Genomic DNA, 26,647 nt, shown 5'->3' on the forward strand with positions numbered 1-26,647 from the left:
AAATCTTGTATATATATTACAAGTTATTTAAATATATTTAAATTGTACTTTTACACGTTTTTCTGTAGTGGGTACCATACATAATTGCATCAAAATCCCGCCTGCATAATTATTCTGTTAAATAAAAGCGGGTAAACAGCTGACAGCTGTTGCTTGCAAATTCTGTTGTGTTCTCTGTTAGCATGCTCTTTTGTGTTGCTACTCTTTTGGTACCTCGCTCTGGCAGAGAGTTAGCTTCATATAACTAATTTGTATATTTATTAAATTGCACAAAAAAAATCTTAACTCAATAGTTATAGGTTTAAAGCCATCAAGGACATTTTTAACCAAAAAAAAAATACATAAATATTTCGCAATACAACTGGCCATTTAGTTAGCGGGAATCTAGCCAAACTGCCATCGCTGTTGCATTGAGAGCAGTTATGCAACTGTTAAATGCTTTGATTGTTTTATTTAAAATTCTTGAGTTGTATGAATAAATTTTATGTAAAAAAAAATAATTTATTTTGTCATAAAATGCGTTTTTTACATATTTTGAAATATATGTTATAAAACTGTGTAAAAATACGGAACGTTAAAGAACAGCAGCGCTGTTAACCAAACAGCTGATTGCGAGCCACTGCAATACCAGACGAAGAAATAGAAGAAGAAAGAAAACAACGCAATTGGCGAAAATTGAAGAGAACGCTTACAAATGCTTGAACTGGCTGCGATAAAGATTTGAAACAAATATGTCGCTTGTAGATCATGACTCATGGTATGTGTGAGAAGTACTTTATTTATATACATATATGTTTATCGCTAACGTTTGCAGGGACATCGAGTTTGAAGGGTGCGAACGTCTGCGACATCAGCTGCTTGGTCTGCTGCACAAGCGCAGGCAGCTGGGCGGCGCCATCGCCTCTCCGGAATATGCAAAGCTAACGAACAGCATTGATGTGAGCCGTGAGCAGCTGGTCAAGGATGTAAAACATCTCAAGGTCATTCTGGATAATGCCATAACCTGGGAGTCCTGTTCAGAGCATGAGTTGCAGCAGCGTCGCATAAACTTCGACAAGCTCAACTCAGACTTACGTAGCATAGATGCCACGATCAACAGCGCACACCCCTCATCAAGCTCCACCTCAGTCTGGCAGCAAATGGGCACAACAGCCGCTGCTGCTGCTCCGCCCTCAGATATTGTCAGCTTAAAATTAACCCAGGCCACGATACTCGAGGAACAGGATCGGGGACTGGAGGCGCTGTCGGCGACCCTTTCGCGACAGCGCCAGCTGGCCACCCAGGTCTACGAAGAGGTGGACGATCAGCATAATATACTTGACAATCTGGCCAACACAATGGATCGCGTGGAAGCGGGCGTGCAGCGTGAAACGCGCACCATTGGCCAGGTGACCAGAAAGGATAGCACCTGGGGCTATTGGCTGGTCATAGTACTGCTCTTTGTGGCCATTCTTATTGTGGTGCTTGTCTAAGCGACAGGTTACAACTATGTTGCGAATAGGAGCTAGATATATCTGTATATATGCACATATATATATATGTGTTTATATTTGTATATATGCAAGATATATCTATAACCCATTGTGTATGCCTGTAAAGCATTTGCTAAGATGTTTGTTGAATGTATGCATATGTGTATACTTTATATATATATTTTAAATAATGTTAAAATGCCCATGCAGCATTCATTATATATATATTATTCCTATGTATATGTATATATATTTATAAATTTATACATTTATGTCAATTTGGTTTAGCTTTAACTCTTATTGAATCTATCAAGTATATACTGATATGTATATATTTATCTATATGGCTGATCTGTAACAACATTCAAGTATATATAGTCTTCGTCTGTCTGTTATTTAGAGTCGCAATGTAATTTTCACCAGTCAGTCAAGTTCTAAAACGATAATCTAAATCGATCTCTATCGACATCATATTTAAATCTATAGAATGATTTTATTTTCTTTATACATATTTTTTAACTTGAACATTTTACTTAATCTCTCACCAAAAAGTTACATCAAGTGCCTAAAATACATTAAATAAAATATATATTAATATTATATATGCTGTATATAGAAACCATCAGTTGAAAATAGCATTTTCCCGATTTTCGAAAATATTTCGTAATAAACTTTTACTACAATGTATTGAAATATATATAATAAATTAAAATATGTATAATATTTGTATTCAATATATATCTTTCCAAATATATATCAGCTAATTCATACTTGATCTATCAGATATATCATTATGTATATATCAAGTATCTATCATATATACAAAACATATATCTGATATCTATCAAATATCTGAATCTTAACTGCAACCCCTATATCATAAATTTCTATAGCTGCCGCAAGGGCATTTTCGAATTCGGCAAATGTCGAGTTTCAGTTTTAAACCCTTGTTTATAAATAAAAAACTTTGTTTTATGAAGAATTGTTTAATAAATAGATAAAAAAAAGAAAGAACGAAATAATCCAAATAGCAGTCCAATATCTGGTCTAGCTAGGCTAGCTGATATGGGACATATATATATTATATACCACACATAAAACATTCTATAATTTCGATATCGTGAATGACAACAGTTTTATTTCGTTATATCTCCAGGCAGGGTATTTAAATTACATTTGTTTTTATTTTTTTGTTTTTTGTTTACAAGATTAACTACTTAAGCCAAGTCGGAAGCGTAGGGCACATTGGCTAGATTGCCGATGGCACCGACCGAGAGCTTGGAGCCCGCAACCTTCTTGGCCGCCGCCTGCACCTGTTGCACTGAGACGGCATCGATGGCAGCCACCAAAGCATCGGCTTCCAGCACAGTTCGGGTGATGGCTGCCTGGCGAGCGATTTGCTTGCTCAATTCACCGTCGGACGAGTAGTTGGACAGGGCACGTGCCTTCAGCACTGCCTTGCCACGAGCCACATCCTTATCGGACACAGAGCCAGATTTCAGGGCGCGCACCAGGAAATCAACTGCCTTGCCAATATCTTTGCTGCCGGCGGAAGCGACAAAGCCAAAGACTCCGGCATCTGTATAGGATTTGTTGATGGCTTGGTATGACACGGGTGCATCACCTGCGCAGCTGACGGCCTCGCCGAAGGCGCCGGCGGACTTGCCACGCTTGGTGGCAGCACCGCCGCCAACAGCCTGCCTCAAAATGGCGAATGCCAAAGCCTCGTTCTGGTTGCTAGCAACGCCACCTTCGCCAACAACGGCGACCACAGCGCGATCTCCGGCTGTGTCTTTGCGTGCATCTCCACCGTAGTAGCTATTGTTGCTCTTGACGGAGCCGCCGCCGCTGGGGAAAATCAGATTCTGGGCAAAGCCAGAGAGCAGATTGTTGTCCACACCGACGCCCACGACGGCAGCAGTGCTGGGATTGAAGGTGCTGCCAACGAAGTGGAGCAAGCTCTCGCTTGAGATATTGCCCAGCTGGAAACGTGGGATGTAAATGGAGTTGCCCAGACCGGTGCGGAAGGCGGCCTTGTGTGCCAGCTCAATGGCGCGCTCCTACAAGTGAAGAGTTATTGAAGAATACTATAGAATCCCATGTACAAGATGTATTTATATAAATACCTCTTTGGACACCGAATCCAACTGATTGTACAAGGTCTTGGCGTTATCCTTAAGTTCCCAGGGCTTGAAAGCAGGCTGCAGGAGATCCTGCAGATAACGCAGACCGGTCTCCACATTATCTGCGGTCGTCTCAACGGTGTAGCCAACGAATTCGCGATCGCCCCAAGCGGTCAGGCTGCCGCCGACCTGTTGGATGTTTCGTGCAATGGCAAAGGCCGTCGATCTCTCGGTGCTCAAGGTGCCAGCCAGACGGAGCAAATGCGAAGCGCCCTGTGTGTCGTACGCTTCATAACGTGAGCCGGCACTGCGAATTACATTATCAATCATAACAACGGCAGCCTCTTTTTGGTAGGCGTGGCACTCACCGCAGCACGATGGAGACACGAGAAACGGGCACCGAGGCATCAGCTGTGGCCACCACCAGCTTGTTATCCAGCACGTTGACGGCGATGGGCGAGGTGTCGCCGACGAGGCGTGGGCAGGTCGCATAACCGCGTTTCTAACATAAACAACCAAAAATTACAAACTTTTCGTTTTACGTAACACGGAACGCAAAAATTTTTTTGCATCAATCGAGATTTGTTGGTTAAGTGCAACAGCTCACATAATGCATATAACTTACGGCAATTGAGCGCAACAGATGCGTCTTGCTAGCGTTGCAGGCCATTGATTTTGTTTTCTTTTTGACTTATTTAACAAATTTTAATAACAATAAATCGCAGCGAGCGAGCGACTATTTTTTTCCACCCGTTCGTTCCCACAAGTTAGTGATGTGCGGCAGCAATGAGCTATCGATTTTTCAATTTATATATTCTAGCGATGATTTTTCTAGAAATCATCGATTTGTTTATGGGCAAATATTGTTATATATGGTCATACTTTTGTGTCAAATAAACATATTTTTTATTAAACGTATTATTTAGGGTTTTTATTTTTATTACAAAATTTGCTGGTAGCTTAAACTATCATTTCCAAGTCGCGGGCATAGCTAAGCACCTGCTCGGCCAGCTCCACCGAGGGCAGCAGCTCCTTGGGCTTAATGCTGCGATCGGTAAAACTGTAATTTCCATTGCTTTCCAGTTTCCATTGACGTTTCTCGCCGAACGCTTTGATTTCATCCGGCACACGCAGATTGAGTCGTTTTGCAGCATCTTTAGCCGAAATCTTCTCGTAGGACATCTCAATGCAGGCGCCGATTTCATCCCGCACCGTCTCGACCAATAAATCCATGAAATAATTGTAGATCTCGGCAGGCATTGAGGATTTCGCCTGGAAGATCTTGTTGTAGCGTCCTTCCATAATATATTGTTCCAGTGCCAGAATAGGACGAATGTACTGATTGTGCTGTATTATGTCAACCGACAGGAGCTCCAGTTCGGTATGGAAGTCGGAAACACGATTGCCGGACAACAGATAGAGAAGATTGAGACCCAACAATTTGTATTTGCTGTCTGATTCGCCAATTATCTTGGCATAGTCGTAATAGTAGCATTTCAACTGTGACATGTACCGTTCGAAGGCGAGTAGATCCTTGGTCAGTACACTATGCTCCACAGCGATTTCCAACACGGCGCGTGCCAACAAAAGTTGCTTCTTCGAGTTCTGTGCATCTTTGCCGTCTGTGGGCAGAAATTGCATTTTGACCAACGCCACTTTGAGCTGATCCAGCAGCTGTCCGCATCGCTGTGTATTTGGTGGTCGCTTGGACCATTCAGCACAGAGTTCTTTGTACAACGTTTCCACTGCAGCCATTATTCTTTATTATTTGGAATTAATATTCGAAACAAAACACAGAACTGTGAGCTGAGAATGATTTTCGCTTTTGCTCTGCCTCTTTCTCTGTTGCTATTCACAGAGAGAACAATGTTAATGCTATGGCAACTCTGTTATCATCGATATGTACCACGATATATCGATTAGGTTAATGTCATTTCGCGTTTCGAATTGTCACATATTCAATTGAATCTCCGCACAAAAATTGAATTGCAAATGTCTGACGAACAACTTATTTGGGAGGATAGCCTATTAATAAAGGCCTACGATGACTCCATAAATTTGGCACGTGAAACGCTCGCTCGTCGCATTGCCGACTCAACCAACACGCGTGAGGAAAATAGACCCGAAAAAAAAGAAGCAGCTTCAACTTCAGATGTCGATTTGGAACCGCAGGAAGAGGCCGAAGAGCAGGAGCTAGTTTTCAAAGTTGGTGATTTTGCACGTGCCACATATACCGATGGACTGGACTACGAGGGCACCGTGATATCCATCAATGAGATTGCGGGCACCTGCGTGCTACGCTATGTTGGCTATGAAAACGAACAGGAGGTGCTCCTGGCTGATCTATTGCCCAGTTGGGGCAACAAGGCGCGTCGCGAACAAATACTCTATTCTAAACGCGCTGAGACCGAGGAAGCGCATCCAGAGCAGCGTGCCAAGGCTTCCAAGAAGTCAAGCTCGAAAAGCAAGGGCTCATCGAGTGGACGAATGGGTGGACCTGGGTTGGTGATGCCACCAATGCCACTTGTTCCGCCCATGTTCTCGCCCACTGGCGGCATGGATAGTGAGCCGGAACAGGACTTTGTCGCTATGTTGACGGCTTGGTACATGTCTGGCTACTATACAGGCCTCTATCAGGGCAGAAAGGAGAGCAAGGCGAAGAAGAAGTCGCCCAAGAAGTAATTTCATATGTAATCTGAAAGACTCTGTTGTAGGCAATAAGATTTAAATAATAACAATACAATAAGTATTAATTAAATCATAGTTTTTTATTTTCAAGCTGAACAGCAGCTTAGATTTATCGATCCTACATCGCGCTTGATTTCAGCAGTGATTTCAGCTAGCACGCGATTGTGGTTGCCACCTTACAAAATTATCTTGTACCATGGAAGTGTACCAAATGCATAAAATTAGAGAAAATATTCTATATATAAGCGTAAAAATGACCAAAATGTGTATTTTTCTATATGAATGTTGGATATTGTTGATAGAACCAAAAATATCAACGTAACATTGGTACAAATATCAGCGATTATTTCACATTTGTACCACGTGCAGGCAAGAATTTACAGCTTGATTGATTTGTCGATTACTTAGGACACCCGATATTTTAAGCTATCGTTGGCTGTCAATCAACCAAAATGGACGAAAGTCAATGGAAGCGTAAGAATTATAAATTATAAATATGTTTTTTAATTAACATAGTAAATATAAAATCAATGGATCCTTTCAGCACGCGATCGTCTGATAAACTGTGGCCTCGAGTACCAGCCCATTGCGGTGCAGTACAGAGATGCGCGCAGGTTTTACAAGACCCGGCACTACGACAGTGGCCCCGGCTTGAACTGGGTCGAAATTTGCGTCCATCACGAGGGGATACTCAATTTTACAACTAATCCCAAGGAGCTGATATTGAATGCTATTTACGAGACGGTGGAGAATGAACCGTTCTATCCTGTTAACTATAAAGTATGTTGGATCTCTATTATTTTGATGAGTTTCTAATTTCCTTTCGCTAACTGCAGACTGGCCAATTGGTGGACTCCTTTTTTGTACGCGCCTGTAAGCCGGCATTGGATCTGTTATTCAAGCGCAGCTTAACCCTTCGCCTCATTTCCGGTGCCTCTATCCCCATGGCCGCGTGGTTCAATGTGGCGGAGCATCAGAGGAGTCACATTTCACCTACACTAATCATATCCCAGGTAAAGTATATGTATAGTAGATCACAATTGCATGATACATTCTCTATTTCTGCAGGTAACCGATCGTCTCTTAAATCGTCTGGAGAGCCATCGTGGCGTGGAGAACGTTGTGAACCTCAGCAAGTTTAACAATCATCCAGCGTTCAAATATTTTGAGGTCAGATTGAAGAATTCATTCACCTTTCATCTGGTCTGCTCGACCATACACAACAACGACGATCGTCGTCGTGCCATAAAGGGATTCAATTTATCCCAAAATGATCTCACCGATATTTCACCCATGCGAATCTTTGGCGATTTTGACTATGAATTATTGGATATAACGGGAAATTCGGTGGGTAGTTAGATAAACATAGATATATGAATATATAAACTGACTTGAACTAATGTTTCTCAATTGCAGATCCAATCCTCTAAGCGCCTCTGCAGCGATCTAGAGCGTGTGAGAGCAAAACATCTCTATTTGGCAAACAATCCTTTAACAAAGGCCAATAAGTTTCCCGATTGTTTAAGCCCTTTGATTAACAATTTTCAATTTGTGGTAAGACGAAACCAATAGATCATCATCGAGTATTATAAAATATTCTATTACTCTATACTTTTAGGATGGCGTACCTTTTGATAAGCTCCACAAGCTATACACGCCGCTCAACTATGAGATTGACATGGAGTGCGACGGAGTGCGCATCGATTGGACCAACAAGTCAATGCTATCAAAGTTCAAGGATAGCAAGCATTGGCATGCCTTTCTGGTAGAATATATATATGAGGAATGCCAGAGAACACAATTATAATAAACCCTATTATTATAGATTCCCGATGCGGATCATAAGTTCAACAAGGAGGACCTATTTAACTTTTTCTTTGTAATGGTTTCGCCTGAATTGAGTGAATTTTATCCATGTTACTACAAGGTGAGCTAAAGGAGCTGTCAAGGATGTTTCAGGATGCGAAATATAACCCAACTGTTTTTGATTATCTTTACTTATGTTACTTTCCATTTTTTTCAGTTTGAATCTGCCCAGCATCGATTTCTGGTGCGTGAGTGCTTCGATCAAATTGAGCACTTGGTCAACAATTGCAATCTTCAAATAAAGATTCCTCAAATCACGCCAGATGAGCAGGAGCTCACTTATCGGAACTCCATACCCTATTTTCTGCGCATGAATGTGACCGCCATGAAGCAAGGACATTTGCAGCCGAAGAAATGCATTGAGCAGGCTTTGCAGCACCGCTTCAATGCCACCAATCGTGTCCTGAATCTGGAGGACTTTCAAAGCTCAGAACAATTGGAGAATGTCATCGTTAGCTTAAGCTCGCCGCGCATCCTTAGCAGCGTCCTGCGGATGGCATCGCGCAAATTCCTAGGCAACTGCATTGAATTGCGTTTGGGCGACAATAAGATTTTGGGCCTCAATTTGCGCACATTATCGTTGCTGAATGGCCTGCTGGCTTTGGATCTTGGTAAGAATTGGATCTATGATCTGTCGATGCTAACTGCGCTGAACGAGATCCCATTGAGGTCCTTGCGATTGCACGGCAATCCTTTGTGCCAAAAATACGTCTTGCCCAGTGAGTATATTCGGGATGTGAAGAAGGTATGTCCTGGTCTCTTGCGACTGGACGATGTGGACTTGAGCACAAAGCCGGGCTTGGCACCCCAGAAGGATTTCCTCTGCGACACGAGTGGCTATGAGTTAGCGGGCGAACTGTTCTTATATCCCTACCTGCAGGATTTTGAGCAAACGGATACGCGCCTTACTCTAAACCGCTTCTACACGGATGAGTCCATTTTCACGCTGACCTGCAGCTTTGACATCCGCCGTGCCCATCCCACCAAGCCGACGAATGAGCTGTGCAAGCGCATCAACAAATACAATTACTTCAGCAGGAATCTGCTCAAGAATTCGATGGACACGTGTCGCGTGCATGTGGGCGAACATGATGTAATGCAGGCCCTGATGCAGCTGCCAGAGGTGACGCATGACTACATCTCGCTGCAAACGGATGTGATGCACCACGATGAACAAGGCGCCATGATCTATGTGACTGGCGTGCTGCGCGATGAGCCGGACTTGTTGCTCGCCTTTAGCAGGCAGTTTGTGCTCCGAGTGCGGGACACTGGGCGGGTAAGTGATTGGAATAGCTACTCCAAGCGTTTCTCAACTTATCCTCCTTGACAGGGCGTTGGCGAAGGAGCTCAGCGCATGATTATTGCCAACGAACGTTTCAACATTATGAATCCGTCGCCAAAGCAGCTGCGAGATGCCTTTAAAGTTGTCAAGCCGCCGGAGCTGGAGCCGCCAGAGCCTGATGACTCTCTGGATGTTAAGGAGCATAAGCTGCACATTTTTCAGGAAATAACCGGACTGCGCCCCAAGTGGTGCACCCGTATCCTGCAAGAAGAGGCCAATTGGAGCATTCGATCGGCACTTCATCAGTTCCTTCAATTAGACGAGAAAAATGAGTTACCAGACGAAGCATTTATCTAAGGAATAGCGGATTTCTTATCTGCATTTACATGTGACGCAGGCGCACCTCAAGTGCCTCGATTAAGTCAAATTATAGAGAAATTTGACGATATCAGCAACTGCGACAGCAATAACACTCAACACACCTTTACACTCAAGAGCCAACAAATCAAATAACTGTTACCAAAAATAATCTCTGTGATTAGCAGAAATACCAAAAAGCACTACAAATACCTCTGCGTACTGATCAACTATAAAAAATACACGATTTTTGCATATTTTGCTATTCTAAATGTTATGATTTTGCTGAGCAAGGATTACCTGCAAATGCTCGCTTTCTGCATGCGTTCTCTTTGCTGCCTATTTTACTATGCTACTATTCTGCCCTGCGTCGCTGCCCACTCTCGGCTGCTGCTGCTGCGCTCGTTGATGCTTGATGTGCATTGCTGCTCCTGCCTTTGCAGCTTTCGTGGCTGTTCTCATAATGATATTCGTGTTTTGCTCTGCCCAGTGTCGCTGCTTGCTCTGCTCTTGCCATTCAACTGTTCTGCTACGAGCTCTGCTGCTAGCAGAGTTGCGCTCTCACGCGTCGTTTTGCTATAAACGCTCGTGCTTTACGCTCTTTCGTTTCAGTTTCATTTGAGACGCGTTCGTGTGCGGTTGAGTTGCGTTACGTTACGCTGCCCGTTTGGCTGTTTACCCGCTTTGTGTGAAACGGTTGAGAAATTAATTACGCGCTGCCTCCGAGTGCATTTCAAATATTTACGTATATATAGGTCTGTTTTTAACGTTGCATTTTAAAAATTTATTCATTAATAAAACCAAATATAAATAGCAAGTGCACAAGTGCCTAACTGATTATTAAACACAACAAATACAGAGAACAAGAATTCAAATACCATTTGTTTATGTGCGAGAAAACCTGTTTGTCGTCCAATATTAATAATCGTCTAATATTAGTTATATAAATGACTCGATACGCCTTAGACTCTCGCATCGACACGACATTTGATTTGACTAACAACAACAACAACAACTACAACAATGAAAACAACATTGTAATTTTTGTCTCGACTTTTTGATGAGCTCAACAAAATGCTCAACCGAATTCCCGGCTAATTTTCTTGTGAGCCACCTTTTTGCATATGAATGAAAAATCGCTGAAATTTGATTTAGAAGGCGGGGCGGGGGGATGACATAAATCAAGTCTTTGGTAACATTTTGTTTTGGTTTTTTGTGCTTTTCTTCTGCTGCTTCTTCAGCTTGGGTTTCATCGGCTTCTTCAGCCACGCAGCGTGTGATTTTTTACCCTAGTCGAAGGTATTTTAACTAAGTCGTAAAATATGTGAAATATTTGGTACTTTTCAGAGTTTGTTGTAATTATATATGTAAGAGAGCTAGAGTTGTTGCTGCCATGTCTAACTGTTTGTTAGCTTATGATTTTCTGTCTCCAAGCTTAATAGCCACAATTATATTTCATGTTAAGTTTTGGAAAGTTGTCCCAGTTCTTATTATTTATTCAAGTGTAATGTGACAATTTAGCAAATGTGGCAAATTTAATTGTTGTACCAAGAAAACTTTCCTTATTTCAAATAATTTAAAGACTCAAGACTTTACTAAGTAATTGACAGTGATATAAATCTTGATTATAATATTGAATTTTAGTTTCTGTAGTTTCGTTAATATGATTACAATTGACCTTATTTTTCCATATATATAGAACTTACTTAAGCCTTTGCTCTAGACTGATTCGCAAATATAATTACATACAATATTCCTATTTTATCTCTATCCAGTGTATGGCATCTTCGTCTTATTCTTGTAGATCTCTAAGCTCTTTTGTCTCAGACGATTTCCGCTGGAAAGTTTTGTCTTTCGGCTGTTAACCTAGGTTTACTGAACTCTCCTCTAGGCAGTTGGCTGCTGTCAGTGGTAATACCCAGCCCCTGTCTCTGTCCCCCTTCCAGGCCTCAAACCCCTCGCTGACTCAGTTTGCTCTCTCTCTTTCTCCCTCTTTAATCGCATGCAAATCGCACGCGTTTTTGTTTTTTGCACGCGTTCTAAAACGCGCGAAATCAAAATAATTAACTGGCACTCAAATGAATTAACAAATTCCCCAAAAAAAGAGAGAATGAAATGACATAGAATAGCGAAACGAATACAATGCTTGTGCATGATATAATGTGGAACAATTAAAAAGTTTTTGTCGTTCTCGTTGTCGCGTTGTACACGGCCTGAGATAAGCTAAACAAATCGCTCGGGCCTAGGATAAACAGTGGTCATGCCACGCCCACATGCCCACATGCCCACACGACATGCCCACGCCAGGTATACAGATTTATGACTTGCCCCGAGGCAGTGCAGCACGCGACTTCCCACAGCCCCAAAAATGAAAATAAGATCCAGATATTATAATAGCCCGCTTGGAGCTAATTAAACACGCTCGTCTCCCACTTGCTCTCCCTCTTCTTCTTCTTCTTCTTCTGCTTTTTTGTGGCTCATTAAACCTTGGACAAACTGGTAAAAGCCAAAGATAAATAGATGACAAGCGAGCCATGTTGTCGTAGGGCTTAAGCAAGGAGACGATGTGCTGTACATCGTCGAAGGCGAGTCTTCAATTGGATCTGAAAGAGTCTTGATGAAGGCAGAAGAAGAAAAACGAAAAGGGCATTGACAAGTTCAGCAAAGGAAGTATGAAGAGCTGTAGAATACAATATGTATGTAAAATAAAATAGAGTAAGCTGAGCCTGAAACTTGAGTGAAGTCAAGTTCTTATATAGAGTTAATCCAGCTAGAGTAAATAGAGGAACTTACATAGAAGACACTGAGAAAGGCCCAGCTTGCTTCAGTTGTTGTCAAGTAATTTTGATCTTTATCAAACACAAATAATATAAGCCAGATGCACTCATCTATAGGCTAATCCCAGAGCCTTACGTAAACACTTAGGAAACTGGCATGCCCTGCTGGAAGGCATTTACATAGGGTATCAAAACAAACTGTACGCAAGAATGTCGCACAGCACATTTGCTTGCTTTGATAGTGTGTGTGAAGGTGTATGGCAATAGATGGGTGTATGTATGTATGTGTGTGTGTGTGTTTGTGTGTATGCCTTAGCTATTTGTTTTGTGTTTTGTTGTTTGCTGTTGACGCTTCAAGTGTTTGGCTACCTGATCGCAGCTCGACTTTTAGGCCAACATGAAAATTGGTTTTCGAAAACGACTTGGGAAAACCGGTTTTCCCTTATTTCCTTTACTGCACTTCATTTCACACCCTCACATAAGCTGTGAACAGTTTCCATAGTTTTCACATTTGTCAGTTTTCATTTTTCATTTGAACTAAAATAAAATTGAATAAATTTTGCAAAATTTGTCAAGAAAAAAAATCTAAAAAAAAAATGCTTTGCTTTTGGACTCTTAGAGTCTAGATATAATTATTTTTGGCCCCGTTGCCAAATAGATTTTTGGCATTAGACGTTTAGTGGCAGTATCTGCACTTAACCTTAACCAACAGATAGAGAACGAGATAGAGAAATGGAATAGAAAAACAAACAGTTTTCCCGCTTTTCCTGCTTTTGTGCTCTGAAAATAGCGTTTGATGTCAAATTTAGCTCTGCTTTCGAGTCGTTTTATTTTAATGGGTATTACTTAATATGTATTTGATTTGAAAATGTTTTCAATTTCAATTTGCTACATAAAACACAAACATTCGCTTTCTGCTAAGTATTTTTATTTATTTTTAAGTTTTTACGACACGCTCGTCTTTTGTTTTTTGCCAAATAGTTTTTTTTTTTTTGTTCGGGTTGGTTCATTACGGAATTCAGAAAAATACACGAAAACTCTTACAAAATTCCAATAGTCAAAATAAAATTTGTGTGTGGAAATTTTTGTTTGTGACCCTGCCCACAACCTCAGCGCTTCCCCTGCCCACATCCACATATCAATGGCTAACTATACCCTTAAGGTCAGCACTTTAAATAAAGAACGAGCGCGTGAGAGAGAGAGCGAGAGACAGACAGTGAGACGATCAATATGTCTATAGGGGGAGAAGTGATAAATTAAAATGTCTTCTTGCCCACAGAGCGAAGATCAAGCGCCTCATTGGGGAATCGTCTGACATTTATGCTCACAGCTCTCTGTCTAATTTCAAATGCGGCACAGACATGTCTCCCAAACTTGATTACAATTGGATGTGTATATATATATGTACATGTGTGTGCGTATATATATAGTTTATATGTATCCTAAAGGGTTCGCCCATGCCTCTTGCATACTAACTAGATGCAGATCAATGAAATCTCAATTCCCAAGTCTAGACATATTTTATTTTATTTAATTTAATTTTATTATTATATAAATTTCCTTGATTTCATTCCGGCTGTAGAGCTGTTGTGCGGCATATTTAATTATATAATTCCGGTATATATATATAAATTCCTATCAAGTGCTTACATTCGATTTTCATCTTATGCTAATTGACCGCTTTAAAATCTCTGTTGATACACACAACAGTTTGCATATTTTCGCTAATTAGTACACTGAGAGAAAAGCTCACTGGGAAACTCAAATGCAAAATCAATATATCTATAAACATGGCTTTTTATATATCATTAATTAATTAATTAATTTTGTTGATCAAATTATATACAAAACAATTTTTCATTTATTTCTTAAATTTAGTTCAAAAATATTGTTTACATATCTTTACAAATATTTTAAAAAAATTATATTATATCTTGAAACAAGCTTTAAATGTGCTAAGTAAATAATTTTTTCACTCACTTATTATTATGATTTTTTTTTATCCAAATTTTATCTACTATTCTAGCTATTTTTCTAAGATTTTTTATTGTATTTATATGAGGCACTATTTTTTTTTTTCTAAGATGTATCCAATTTTTATATGAGTTTTCTCTTACTCACTCAAATCTTGCATTGCTATTAGTTTCACATAGTAGCTTATTTTTGTGCCAACAACAAATTTTGTTAACCAACTGTCAGATTTGACAGACACTTGCAAATTAAGCAGCGATTATTTAGCGCTGGGCGTTTAAAAACGCGTCAGAAACGCTAAGAAAACGCTTGGCACTTGCGTGTTTATCAATCAACTAGAAATGCTCGAAGCTCATATCTAATAATGTTGCGTAATCTCTAAAAAATTGCAGAGCTGAGTTCAATGATCGAAAGAGCGAGAGAGAGAGAGAGAGAGAGAGAGAGAGAGAGAGAGAGAAGGAGAGAGAGTCAGATCTCTCTTTGTTTTTGGAGCTGTGGCAATCTGCGTGCCTCTATAACAAATCAATTAAATTATGATTGGAGCTCTTTTGTATTGGGTTTTTTTTTTTTTGGTCAGTTCTGTTTAGTACTATATGAAATCTGTGGCAGCTGGCAGCATAAATATTAGATCTATACTAAAGTACATATACATATATGTATATTTCGGCACGGGGAACAAATTTTTCGCATGCGAAATTTTCTGCGTAAAATTAAGCAAAAATTAGTAAATGTCACGTACGTCGAATGAAAACATAAATAAATTAATAAATCAACTAAGGCATAGTAAAAACAAATGGGAAATAGCACGAATTAAATTGTATTTATAACGATGAAATATGAGCAAGTGTATAAATATGTATATATGTGTATATAGATATTTATAACTGTATCAATATATACTCTTTCACATAGAGCAGGATTTTATTTTAAAATGATTTTGGAATATAAACATAAATTTAGAGCTTAAGTTTTGGCAGAGTTTAATAGTCTTACTCATATATTATAAATCATATATATTTTGTTAAAACAAAATAGGTTTCTTCAAAAATTTCCTAACATTTATTTAACATGAATTTTATAGATTTGATAATGGCATTTTCATTGTAGATTAGGCAGTTATACATATAATATTTATACATATATATTTATACAGCTGTGATAGTTATTTCTTTACCACCTTACCATTTAAATACCACTAAATATCAAAGCGAATATGGATTTATATCTGCTTTAAAACTAGCAAATAATGGAGCTATTTACATAACTGTTTAATACTTTGTTAATACGATCGGAATTTTCATAAAAACTATTTATACTCATTCGCGAAAGTGAAATGAGTATATTGGTGCACTACTATTGAAGACAAATTTGGACCCTATAAATATTATCGATCGAATATATATCCTTACTATATACATATATAGTTATTTCAAAAATTTCTTAGATATCTTGAGCACTATTGATGATAATGATTAGGGACTTGGAATTTATACAGTTCAAATTGAATGAGATATGATGTATGGGGGGCGTGGCAAATCGGAAAAAGCAGTCAGCAAAGTTCTTAGTTATTTCTAATCATAAATAAAAATAATCGTCAACAAATAATAAAATTCTGATTTGAAATTGATTTCATTTAATTTTTATTACTACATAAACTTTATATAATCTCTTTAAACGATTCAACTGTCTTTTTTTATATTTTTAATCCATGGCAAGTGTCAATAAGAAACGCTGAAGCACTGTCTCGTTGCGATAGAACGAACACACTCGCGTCTTATCAGGCATATACATATATGTACATATGTATGTGCGTGTATATGTCCACTTTTCGATTTCAAAGTTGTCTGTCGCAATGCCTTATACATATCATAATACCCACAAGGCAAGGGTATATATAAGGAGTATAATAACGCGATTTCAATGGCTATTTTAAAACACATAAACGCGATTTGTAGTTGCGTTGTGGGCGGGGGCTGGGATGGGCTCGCGGGGGCAGTTTAGATTGTTAACTGTAGCTGTACAGATATAGGCAGAATAATATACATGTATATATATATATTTATGTGTATATACGTGCCTATATGTGTACCGTATAGATAGTGCTCTCGCAGTGATCTAAGCAGATGCGCGCCGTTCAAATTGGAATTTTAATTTCGCATTGAGAAAACAAAGGCGACGCATTCAATTGCACGAATCAAACGGGCCTCGAGAGGCGGCACACTTGGGAGTGGGTGGGAATATTACATTGGCAATTAGAGGGTAGCCGCAGCTATGCCCACCCTCAACCCCCTCCAGCACCATTCAATGTGCAATTAATCGCTAAGACGGTCTTGAAATATAAAAAAGTCGAGTAAGCCTGTGGCTGTCGGGCCTGATTGACTGCAGAATACCCATTATAGAGTGGAATGATATTATATAAATCGATTAGCTGTGCTCCTAGATATAGATATATCTATATATATTCATATTCTTGGATACTCAGTAATAAGCTATAAACCTATATACCAGCTAAACTATATCCGTTTTGGCCACACCCTTAAAGGGTGTATCTCAAAAATCTTAGAACTTTATAAGATGAGAGTATAAGATCCAAATATAAAGTCTCAAATATAATGTCTCTAATGTGTGTCTTGACATTACACCCAACCAATATACCCGCATCACATTCTGAACGAGTATCAAATGCTGTTTTGCTTTGCATCTCAGTTTCCATACGAAGGCGATTCGATCTTCTCGATTTTCTATCTGCACAGCTGGCCTTCGGAAATAGTTTTTGGTTTTGGCCTCGCGTTGTTCGTCTAATTGAAATTGGAAAATTGCGACTGACAGCACTTAGTTCGACTTTACTTGTGCCCTACCTCCCATCGGCCAGCTCCCAGCTCCATTTCGTGTGCCCCACTCGCGCCTCCTGCTCCATTTGCTGTCTGACGTCACGAACGTGACGCGAGATGTTGCACAATTGCATTAGGGCAGCGCCTGCCGAAGATGTTGTTGTAAACAATGAGCACAGATGTGCGCTCATCTCCATATATACCCTGTAATTGGAGGTGAGCATGGGATAGCTTAGAATGGACTTGCGGTATGTCACATATAGAAGTAGACCTTAGTACAAATCACGTAGGGAAAAGATGAAAATGATTATTATAAAGAGAAGAAGACAACCCTGTAGTTCGAGTAGTCCTTGAGGTCATTTAACCTAAATAAACTATCGACCAATCTTCACTCTGTTATTACTCCATCTCTTCTATGTTCACAATTTTTCCCTGATGTTTCACCTCTTACTGGCTGAAGGAGGCGTGACAGACCCCATATAGTACATATATTTTTTTAGCTGCCTTGGGAATTAAGTTATGTGAGTGCTACAGCTCTCTTGTGATAAAGATCTCTTGGGAATTTGAAAGGCTATCGCTTAGAACGCAAAACCCAAAGTTCAGCTTCAAAAAAAATAAATTAAAATACATTAAAATAAAATTAAATATTTAATCAACAAATGAATTTTGTAGAATTTCAAAGTATAATTCAAATTATTATAACGAGGGTATCACATGATTTATAATCCACTTTCTGACGCTTCTCATCGATCTATTTTTGGTTTCTAAAACTAAAAACTAAAAAGATGTTGTTGTTTTTCTCGATTTAATAGTTTTTGTTTCATAGTTTTGATTTTATGTGTGTTTATTTTGATTGGCAGCAATTTATTTACTTTTGCATTGTGGCAACACGCATACGAAATGCATATACCCCACAGTCCCACAAAGATACACAAATATTGGTATAGATGTACATACATATATAATTTTCGAGCTCAACTGTTTATTGAACTATGCGAAAGACCTTCAATCGGCAGTCAGAATACATTGAGGTTTTATAATAAGCAGTCACAAGAAATAAATTGTTGAGAGGCCGACCTTAAATGCAATTTCATTTACAGGGTATTTACTGGGTATTTATTTAGCTGGCTCCTTGGGATATTTGGTATTGTAGAGTGGTATATAGTTGGTTATGAGACGCCAGTCGGTAAAATAGATGATGGCCAATCCAGCAGCCATGCCAAAGGTGGCTGCAGATGGTATGCTGTGGGCGTGGCAAGTAGATAGAGCTATATTGAATAGATATAGAGCGAGATAGCTATAGCTACTTACAAGACTGCGACCATTGTCTTTTGAGCCTTGGTGGGCTTGAGCTTAGCTAACAATTGCTTGATAGACATTTTTGAGACTTTTTGGAGCGAATAGAAAGTGCGTAAAACAAATTTGAATGAGTTCTTTAGAGCTGTCAGTTAGCTAGGGAGCAAAGCCTACTGCAGTTGAATGGGGCTAGATAGATGTTTAGAGAAGTGTATGGAGAAGGGTTAGCTGGAAGTATATAGAAATGTCTAGAGGTACATGGAAGGGGGAAGCACAGAATATAGAGTGAAATCCAGGAATTCATGTAGGATCTGGGGAGGATATTTGTCAAGGGGTTTATAGAGAAGTATAGTAGTTTGTGTTGAAAGGGTCGAAGTCTGATGAGAATTAGAAAGGAGTCTTGAGTGGAATAGTAGTGTAGGTCTAGAGGAAAGAATATAGGAAATGGTCTTGTAAATGGTATAGGAAGTGACACAGAAAAATGTTGAAAAAGAAGAAATAATGGAATGAATCTTATCTGAGATAAGTCTAGGAAGTAGGTTAGGAATTAGTCTACAAGTGGATTTTGGCGCAGATGAAGAAAGAAGACTAAGAATGGATAGTGAAAGAGGTATGGGGAACTAAAAAGTTCGTAGAGGTCAGGGAAAAAAACTATAGAGTACTCTAATATCTAGGTTGAACAGTTAAAAAAATTATTTACAATTTATTTGTAAAGAGCGTCTGCAATTAATTAAAATAGTAAATAAAAATTGTATTAATTATGCGTATATTGTGTCATCATTAAGAGAGCGGATTTTAGAGGGTGTTAGAGTGACAAGCGTAGGGAGGGGGTAAGGTCTTTGGAGCGCATTAGCAAAGATTTAATGGAGGTGTCCAGAAAAGGGTCCATAGAGGGATACTATGCTGTGCAGAGCCTATGCAATTGAATAACAAATATCGTATACAAATTGGTTTAATCAAGTTTATATTGTCAATTCATTAAGGACAGACTCGAGGAAGGCGACCATCCAGGCGCCGGTCGAGCGTATCGCTTGGGGTGCTGCGTTATTCACATCGATTGTAAATCAATTTGGATGCGGGTAACGCTCTATGTAAACATATTGTGCTACAAATTGAAACATTACATGAACTTATTTTAATGGCACAAACAACTCGCATGGCGGGAGGAATCGGAGCAATCAATGGGGAGGCGTTAGTGGGATTTTATGATGACTAAGGTTAGCTGAAGCCGAGCAAAACTGCAGCAATTTGTCAGTCGCAAAATCATTAGCCTAATTTCCAGGTGTATGTGTGTCAGTATGTGTGTGTGTGTGTGTGTATGCGTGTGTGCTAGCATTTTCTTATGGGTAGAAAGCAAAAAAATTCGTATTGGGGCCCTGCCCTTTATTGTCTTGACTCAACTCAACTCCTTGGCAGACGCGCAGAGTAAAGCAATTTAAATGCCACACCTAGTGACCGCCTTCCACCTCTACACACACACAGACACAGACACAGAGACACATACACACACCTGTTCAGTTGTTCAGCTGTCGCTGTCCACACATATGACATCTGGGCGACAGTTCAAGGATATTCGACAAAATCCTGGGCTGGGCCCACTTAAATTTCATTTAAATTTTTACACCAACGATTGCCACACTTTCCACTCTCATTGCAGTCATGCGTCTGCTATTGCTCCTGATGATGGCCTGCCTGGCCTATGCCCAGCAGCAGCAGGACTATTGCTTTGGCAAGGATACGGAGCGGCCACAGACCCGCCAGTTCAGCTCGAAGACGGCCTACCAGATCGTCAAGGGCACCAACATGGATAAGCAGTACCAGGTGCCCGGCTGTGAGCCGAAGAAGATGTGGATCTACCACAGACATGGCACACGTCTGCCCACACCAGGCACCATCCGGGAGGCGCCTAGACTAGAGGAGGTAGGTGCCCAGTCCTAGTCCCAACTGAGTCCATCTCTTACGATGTTTGTCTTCCCTTCAGCTACGCGATGCCATTATCAAAAACTATCGCGTGCTCCGCACCAAGCCCGATGAGAATGCTCTCTGCCTCATCGATCTCACTGCCATCCAGATGTGGAAATGGAATGCGAGCATTACGGTTGACATTGAGGAGCATTTGACCAGCCAGGGCTACGAGGACATGCGCGGCACAGCCAAGCTCTACCAGCGCTACTATCCCACAGTGCTGCCCAGCAAATACAATGATAGCTACTATTTGGTAAGAATTAAGAATAAATTCGAATATATGGTATGGTCTATAAGAAATAGAGACCAAGAATTATCCCTGGGATGCTCCCGATGAACTAGTTTTCTAAGTCTCATTAAAAACTATTTTAGACCCTAAAGAAATACGATTTGTAACCCCTTTCTCTTCGTCCCCCTCCCCAGTTCCGTCACACGGACACTCAGCGCACCACGGAGAGCTTCAAGGGCTTTGCCGAGGGTCTCTTCGGAGATGCGAGTGTGGCCACCGCTGCGGATATACCGGAAAAGGATTTGCTGCTGCGTCCCTATGACTACTGCTCGGACTTCAAGGACAAGAACTACAAGGGCGAGGGCTCCGAGTATCAGAAATTTCGTACCAGCGCCATCTGGAATCGCACCATGGCTGATATTACGAAACGACTTGGGTGAGTGAAGAGTGAGCTGAGTCAAATCCCAATGCATTGCTAACCCTCTGACCCTCCTTAACGCGCACAGCTTCACATTCCTGGCCGAGGATGACATCAAATTGATGTTCGATATCTGCCGCTATGAGCAGGCCTGGCGGGTGGATCGCACGAGCGTCTGGTGCGGCGTCTTCCTACCGGAGCAGGTGACCGTGCTGGAATATGCCGAGGACCTGAAGTACTACTATGGCTCGGGCTACGGCTTCGAGGAGAACACCCGCTTCAATTGCCGTGCCGTCCAGGACATGGTCGCTCGTCTAAGCAGTCCCGTTTCGCCACATGTTGTGGCCTACTTCGCGCACTCGTCGGGCCTGCAGACGTTGCTCACGGCGCTGGGCATCAACAGGGATGACATCAAGCTGCGAGCGGATAACTTCGATTCCATGGGCAGTCGCCGCTGGAAGACCAGCCAGCTGGGTCCCTTTGCCGCCAACTTTGTGGGCGTCAAATACCATTGCCCCGCCTCGCTGGAGAAGGAGAAGGTTGTCTTCTTCCTCAATCAGAATGCCGTTCAGCTGGACTGGTGCAATGTGGGCCTGTGCAACTGGTCGGACGTACTCGCCCAGTACAAGACCATTTTGGAGGCCGACTGTGATGAGTATTACTGTCGATCGGCTGCATCGGTGGGACGTGCCTCGATGCTAGTCACCGGGCTAATCGCTGCCATTGTCTACTTAATGCATTAGAAACTGGCAAGGATCGTGAGTGGATCTGTCAAGGCTTCCATACATATGGCAAGTCTTTACAATAGCTCCAACACAGGACCGTCACCGATCTAACTTAGTTTAGTCTCTAATATGTAATGTACAAAATTCGTACCAAAATACCAAAATCAAAAGGCACAAACAAAAGAGCGAAGAAAAAACATCGCATGGTGCGTTGGAGGCATTAAAAGTATTTTTCAATCTATGTAAATTTTCTACTTTTAACGAACACTTCTTACACAGCAATTAGACAAGAAACAGAAACACACACACACACACATACAAACACACAAATAGCTTTTTTAAATTAATTATTAAACTCTGCTTGTGACAACTAAATACAAATGTTAACAATTAAATAGCTTTATAATAATAAAATATATAATAAAACGATTTTAAGAGAACGTTGGGGATGTTGAGGATATTGTGGATTCTGTGGATGTTGAGAGCATAGACTATAAATGCTGCCTTCACTGTTGACTCTGCTATTGCAGTACAAAGCAATTCCAATGGCCGCTCTCTTTATTTGGATTGGTTGCATGCTTTTATTACCGTTGCTTAGAAAAAATCATTGAAAATAATGTGAGAGCGCTTTCTCTCTTTGATGTCAGTGCTCGTGAAGGCTGAGCCTGAGCTTCGTTCTAAGGGAGCCATTCAGTATGTGTGCGTTGCTGCTATTGATCGGTTTAGTTATTGTCTTTCCTGTGAACAGAAATTATATTTTTCTTGATTTTATTTTGCTTGTTCTTCTCACGAAATAGACAAGACGCAAATCGAAATGCACTTCACAGCTAGTGTTGTGTGAGTGCTAAAAGCGCGAGGGAGAGACAAATTCAGTGCGGAAGTTAAAGTGAGAGATCGCCAGAAGAAGAGAGCATTATAGATTTGTAAACTATAAGCTGGTAAGTGAGCTTTTGACATTCACGATTATTTATTCATTCAAATTCAATGATCTAAATATATGAGAGTACAATTTTTAGCACGCATTTTTAGTGCATAACGGAGTAAAAGAAAATTGTATAACATGTATAATTATATGCTTTTTTAGAAATTAATTGTTTTTATTTACTTTAAAATTTTTGAATTCTGCCGCTTAGCTATCGATAGCTAGCTATCGCATGTTAAAGCTTGTTGTGAATGGCAAATAATACAGCATAAAGTGTGGCAGCACGGCTGGTGTTAGTGGCAGCGCTATATAATGTTTGGCGCGCGCATTTAAAATTAAAGCAATGCGAATAAAAAACTTGATTTTAATTTAATTATTTATTTGATATAATTGAAGATATAGAATGTTTTTACATTTCTTACTGATAATTGATTTCTAATAAAAAGGATTTCTTTTTTATTATTTCCATTATATACATTATATAATTATTATTTATTTATATAACGAATTCTTTATCAATGCTCTGTTTACCTTTCTGCACGCTTAAAGCCAACACTTTCGAGCACTTTTTCAGTGCCTTAAAATTACATCAACGTACAGAAAAATCACAACTTAAAAGCTCACCTGAGGAATCCTTTTTTTTTTTTTTTTTTTCGTTGGGAAGACACGAAAACTGTGCCGCCTACATTTTGAGCCGTCACGTGCTTCCTGTTAAATGTTCTAATGATGCGTATTAGACCAGACTAAAAGCCACTCATAAGTGGGAGCACACGCACCTGACTACCTGCCAGTTTGCCTTTGACATTGGATTTTCGACGTCGGACAGCGGACAGCGGACAGCGGACGACGGGCGAAGGGCGATGGCAACGACAGCGAATTTTTAGCAATATGTGTTTTTTATTTCCCATCTTAGTTGACTAGTGTTGCCGTAGCTGTACGGCACACGCCGTTGTCCGGGGCAACACACAGTCCATAGTCGTCCACTGTCCACCCATCGTCCGCCCACTGGGATTCTTTAACAAAGGTTCACATGCCCTAAGCTCAGCTCCACGTGAGGCATTCTAACGGCCCCAACGAATTCTGTTTTGGCTCTGTATGCGTGTGTGTGTGTGTGTGTTGGGGCAATCCAAAGTGCTTTATAGTTACTTAGACATGATGTAGAGTGTATGAGGGACGTTGTCTGTGTGTGTGTGGGTTAGTGGGTGTCGAGGGGCGTGGCTGGGCCTGTTTATATGGCCAAAAAACAAGGCAAGTTTATCTTTGGTCCCATTTTTCGGGGCATTTTGGCACAGTTTTCATTAGGCTAAAACAAGCGAGCAAGAGTTAAAGCAACTGTATATAAATCAGCTGTGTTTTGATATGGGCGTGGCAAAGCAGTAGGAGGGGCAGCAGGCGACGGGGCATGCCGCGCAATATTTTGTAAACTTTACAATGCCCAAGTGTATGAACTGTTGAAATGGGCAAATAGGGAAAGTCTGCTGCAGACTTCAGGGATATAGATAAATAGATAAATGTATATACATATATGTATATAATTTCAGATATATATATAAGCTTGTCTATCCATAATTTTATTGTGTTAATTGCCAGCTCATTTGGGCCAGCATTAGTCAAATACTTTAGCCCGGCTGCAAATGAAGCTGCATAGCTCCGGGCTAAAACCCTTAGCCAGGCTACGATTTACGCCACTAAAGGTAGACCCAAAAAGGTAGTTCAGGTAAGCTGAGCCGTTTTTACGGGTCCCAATAGCACGCTTTGACGATGCCCGACTCAGTTTCCATTGCTGGCATTTCTCTCCTGGTAATTGGTTAATTATTGGCCTGCCAACGTTGGCCAAGTCAATGGCTGTCCATTGTTATGAATTTGATGAGTTTGGCAAATGTGAATTTCAGTCTGCGGCTGCAGAAAGCTGTCGATAACTAACTAAAATTGAGGTAAATTTTTTGATTTTTACCTCTGCGCTGAAGATTTTTCATGGAAATTTGTGCTGGCTTTTCATTTGCTGGCTCAGCTATTGAGCTTTGCATTTCATTTTCCATTTTTTTTTTTTTCACAGCAAATTTTCATTATGTGGCCACAGCAGAAATAATATTTTTCATTCTCACACACACACACACACAGCTAAAACCATTTATCATTTGAACGCAGTTTTAGGTAAAGTTGTTCTGGGTGTGAGAGAGAAGGACTTTGGAGATTTTTAGGGACTGGCCACAAAATTGTGTAATTCAAGTTGGATTTAGGCTATGTACTTGTACAACAACAACAACAACAACATGTACAGTAAACACACACCAAACATGGCCTGGCTTGTTCTAGTTGGCCAATTTGTAAGTCAGTTAAGGCAAAAAAGGAAGTTTACTTTTTAATTTTTTTTTTTTTTTTTTTTTTTTTTTTTTTTTTTTTTATTTGACTTTTGTTTCTCATTTTAATTAAGTTAACATTTTTTGTTGACATTCAGCAGCTAACAATAACATATTTGTCATATAATAGTTGGCCTTGCTGAGCCTAAGTTTACCTACACTTTAAACTGGAAATTTTTCTTGTTGTTGCCTTGCGGGCAGTGGGAAATTCTATAGCAAACTTTAATTGAAAATGGAATATTTTTGTGCGAGAAATGTGTGCTTCGATGAAATATGCTGGCTGCTGAGCTGAGTTGTTTGACGTCAGCATTTCGACATGTTGCATGAATCTACTACACTAGTGCTTGTGGGGATTCGGTTTAGAATTCGATTTCCTTAGTAGAATTCAAGCAGTAGAAGAGATACAAAATATTCTTATAGTATTCATACATATATGGGAGGGTAAGAGGCGGGAGTGACTGACTAGGAGATACCCTGAAACTTTCGTAGAACTTGTCGAATGAGACTATGCTTCATCTATATGGGGCTTTACTATGAGACAACAAATGTTCCCATTTTCAATGGATATAGTTAAGGTTTTTTTTGTAGCAATACCTTCTATTATTCTACTATCGACTATTCTATATTTGAGCTTGAGCTCTGTGAATGGGTTTTACTATAGGAAAATAAAATTCCCATTTCAAAGGATTTCTTTGTAGCAATATCTTCTACAAATATGAAATATATGATAGAGAATACATTTTTACTGAAAATAAATTAAGAGATTTGCTTAGTTGAGCATAAGTCGAGAGCTTGAAGGCTGACATCATAGAAATTTAGTATTTAGGCTCTTATCAGGTATCACATAGGCAATAAATGTTTTGAATTATATAAACCAATTCCATTTAAGTCGAAAATGAAAAGAAATTCATATCTTTCTTTTCCTTAATTAATTCCCTTTAAGTCAAAATTAAAACGACATTCAGCTCTCTCTCTCTCTCTCTCTCTCTCTCTCTCTCTCTCTCTCTCTGTCTCTCTCTCTCTCTCTCTCTCTCTCTCTCTCTCTCTCTCTCCGAATATAATTTGCTGGAATTGTAGCTTGTTTTGTTTCAGTTATCGGTGTTTCTAGTGTTCCAGTTCTATTGAAAAAACATTTATTTATTTGTCTTATTTACAGTTATTATGGCCTTGTTTTCCTAGAAATTGTGCGAGTTTATTTTTAAGCAAATTTCTTTAATTCAAATTCAAAAGCAATTTGCAGTTATTTCTCTTTCAATGCCCACTTAATCCATGCCATTTGCAGAGTTTATTGCTAGCTTTAAAAGCAACTGATCTTTGCACTCAGTGGGGCACATTTTAAGCAGCTTAATGTTGACATTTCATGCA

General features: G+C 40.0%; 7 protein-coding genes across 7 annotated transcripts; 4 read left to right on the forward strand and 3 right to left on the reverse strand.

Moving 5' to 3' along the window:
* Nucleotides 1-468: 468 nt before the first annotated feature.
* Nucleotides 469-2,195, forward strand: LOC6586613 (syntaxin-8). The gene is made up of 2 exons (XM_002012188.4): nucleotides 469-757; nucleotides 815-2,195. Exons 1-2 carry the CDS (start codon nucleotides 732-734, stop codon nucleotides 1,470-1,472), a joined length of 684 nt encoding a protein of 227 aa, XP_002012224.1. The 5' UTR covers nucleotides 469-731; the 3' UTR covers nucleotides 1,473-2,195.
* A 387-nt stretch (nucleotides 2,196-2,582) lies between these two features.
* Nucleotides 2,583-4,382, reverse strand: LOC6586614 (cytochrome b-c1 complex subunit 2, mitochondrial). The gene is made up of 4 exons (XM_002012189.4): nucleotides 4,221-4,382; nucleotides 3,964-4,097; nucleotides 3,599-3,902; nucleotides 2,583-3,532 (listed from the first exon to the last, which is right to left on the reverse strand). The coding sequence occupies exons 1-4, from the start codon at nucleotides 4,263-4,265 to the stop codon at nucleotides 2,690-2,692; spliced, it is 1,326 nt and encodes a 441-aa protein (XP_002012225.1). The 5' UTR covers nucleotides 4,266-4,382; the 3' UTR covers nucleotides 2,583-2,689.
* A 95-nt stretch (nucleotides 4,383-4,477) lies between these two features.
* On the reverse strand, nucleotides 4,478-5,443 carry LOC6586615 (26S proteasome non-ATPase regulatory subunit 8). The gene has a single exon (XM_002012190.4). The coding sequence runs from the start codon at nucleotides 5,348-5,350 to the stop codon at nucleotides 4,556-4,558; it is 795 nt and encodes a 264-aa protein (XP_002012226.1). The 5' UTR covers nucleotides 5,351-5,443; the 3' UTR covers nucleotides 4,478-4,555.
* A 65-nt stretch (nucleotides 5,444-5,508) lies between these two features.
* On the forward strand, nucleotides 5,509-6,353 carry LOC6586616 (survival motor neuron protein). The gene has a single exon (XM_002012191.4). The coding sequence runs from the start codon at nucleotides 5,588-5,590 to the stop codon at nucleotides 6,275-6,277; it is 690 nt and encodes a 229-aa protein (XP_002012227.1). The 5' UTR covers nucleotides 5,509-5,587; the 3' UTR covers nucleotides 6,278-6,353.
* A 294-nt stretch (nucleotides 6,354-6,647) lies between these two features.
* Nucleotides 6,648-10,060, forward strand: LOC6586617 (nuclear RNA export factor 2). The gene is made up of 9 exons (XM_002012192.4): nucleotides 6,648-6,757; nucleotides 6,828-7,063; nucleotides 7,120-7,296; nucleotides 7,352-7,630; nucleotides 7,700-7,837; nucleotides 7,902-8,048; nucleotides 8,109-8,210; nucleotides 8,307-9,425; nucleotides 9,480-10,060. The coding sequence occupies exons 1-9, from the start codon at nucleotides 6,736-6,738 to the stop codon at nucleotides 9,786-9,788; spliced, it is 2,529 nt and encodes an 842-aa protein (XP_002012228.1). The 5' UTR covers nucleotides 6,648-6,735; the 3' UTR covers nucleotides 9,789-10,060.
* Nucleotides 10,061-10,393: 333 nt separating this feature from the next.
* On the forward strand, nucleotides 10,394-22,406 carry LOC6586619 (multiple inositol polyphosphate phosphatase 1). The gene is made up of 5 exons (XM_002012194.4): nucleotides 10,394-10,543; nucleotides 20,321-20,583; nucleotides 20,645-20,881; nucleotides 21,052-21,293; nucleotides 21,364-22,406. Exons 2-5 carry the CDS (start codon nucleotides 20,323-20,325, stop codon nucleotides 22,016-22,018), a joined length of 1,395 nt encoding a protein of 464 aa, XP_002012230.2. The 5' UTR covers nucleotides 10,394-10,543; nucleotides 20,321-20,322; the 3' UTR covers nucleotides 22,019-22,406.
* On the reverse strand, nucleotides 18,312-18,832 carry LOC6586618. Its single transcript, XM_002012193.4, has 2 exons — nucleotides 18,679-18,832; nucleotides 18,312-18,610 (listed from the first exon to the last, which is right to left on the reverse strand). The coding sequence occupies exons 1-2, from the start codon at nucleotides 18,744-18,746 to the stop codon at nucleotides 18,484-18,486; spliced, it is 195 nt and encodes a 64-aa protein (XP_002012229.1). The 5' UTR covers nucleotides 18,747-18,832; the 3' UTR covers nucleotides 18,312-18,483.
* Nucleotides 22,407-26,647: the final 4,241 nt, after the last annotated feature.

This window comes from Drosophila mojavensis, unplaced genomic scaffold, assembly GCF_018153725.1.
Source record: "Drosophila mojavensis isolate 15081-1352.22 unplaced genomic scaffold, ASM1815372v1 contig_74, whole genome shotgun sequence".
NCBI lineage: Eukaryota > Metazoa > Arthropoda > Insecta > Diptera > Drosophilidae > Drosophila > Drosophila mojavensis.

What these genes read in the sequence shown, in the direction of transcription:
- LOC6586613 (XM_002012188.4), top strand. Translation starts at nt 732, where the DNA reads ATGTCGCTTGTAGATCATGACTCATG. An exon ending in CTTGTAGATCATGACTCATG is followed by an intron (nt 758 to 814) that starts GTATGTGTGAGA and finishes TAACGTTTGCAG; the next exon opens with GGACATCGAGTTTGAAGGGT.
- LOC6586614 (XM_002012189.4), bottom strand. Translation starts at nt 4,265, where the DNA reads ATGGCCTGCAACGCTAGCAAGACGCATCTGTTGCGCTCAATTGCC. An exon ending in ATCTGTTGCGCTCAATTGCC is followed by an intron (nt 4,098 to 4,220) that starts GTAAGTTATATG and finishes TGTTTATGTTAG; the next exon opens with AAACGCGGTTATGCGACCTG. An exon ending in CGTGTCTCCATCGTGCTGCG is followed by an intron (nt 3,903 to 3,963) that starts GTGAGTGCCACG and finishes TGTAATTCGCAG; the next exon opens with TGCCGGCTCACGTTATGAAG.
- LOC6586615 (XM_002012190.4), bottom strand. Translation starts at nt 5,350, where the DNA reads ATGGCTGCAGTGGAAACGTTGTACAAAGAACTCTGTGCTGAATGGTCC.
- LOC6586616 (XM_002012191.4), top strand. Translation starts at nt 5,588, where the DNA reads ATGTCTGACGAACAACTTATTTGGGAGGATAGCCTATTAATAAAGGCC.
- LOC6586617 (XM_002012192.4), top strand. Translation starts at nt 6,736, where the DNA reads ATGGACGAAAGTCAATGGAAGC. An exon ending in TGGATATAACGGGAAATTCG is followed by an intron (nt 7,631 to 7,699) that starts GTGGGTAGTTAG and finishes TCTCAATTGCAG; the next exon opens with ATCCAATCCTCTAAGCGCCT. An exon ending in TTAACAATTTTCAATTTGTG is followed by an intron (nt 7,838 to 7,901) that starts GTAAGACGAAAC and finishes CTATACTTTTAG; the next exon opens with GATGGCGTACCTTTTGATAA.
- LOC6586618 (XM_002012193.4), bottom strand. Translation starts at nt 18,746, where the DNA reads ATGTCTATCAAGCAATTGTTAGCTAAGCTCAAGCCCACCAAGGCTCAA. An exon ending in AAGACAATGGTCGCAGTCTT is followed by an intron (nt 18,611 to 18,678) that starts GTAAGTAGCTAT and finishes CCACGCCCACAG; the next exon opens with CATACCATCTGCAGCCACCT.
- LOC6586619 (XM_002012194.4), top strand. Translation starts at nt 20,323, where the DNA reads ATGCGTCTGCTATTGCTCCTGATGATGGCCTGCCTGGCCTATGCCCAG. An exon ending in ACAATGATAGCTACTATTTG is followed by an intron (nt 20,882 to 21,051) that starts GTAAGAATTAAG and finishes CCCCCTCCCCAG; the next exon opens with TTCCGTCACACGGACACTCA. An exon ending in GATATTACGAAACGACTTGG is followed by an intron (nt 21,294 to 21,363) that starts GTGAGTGAAGAG and finishes TAACGCGCACAG; the next exon opens with CTTCACATTCCTGGCCGAGG.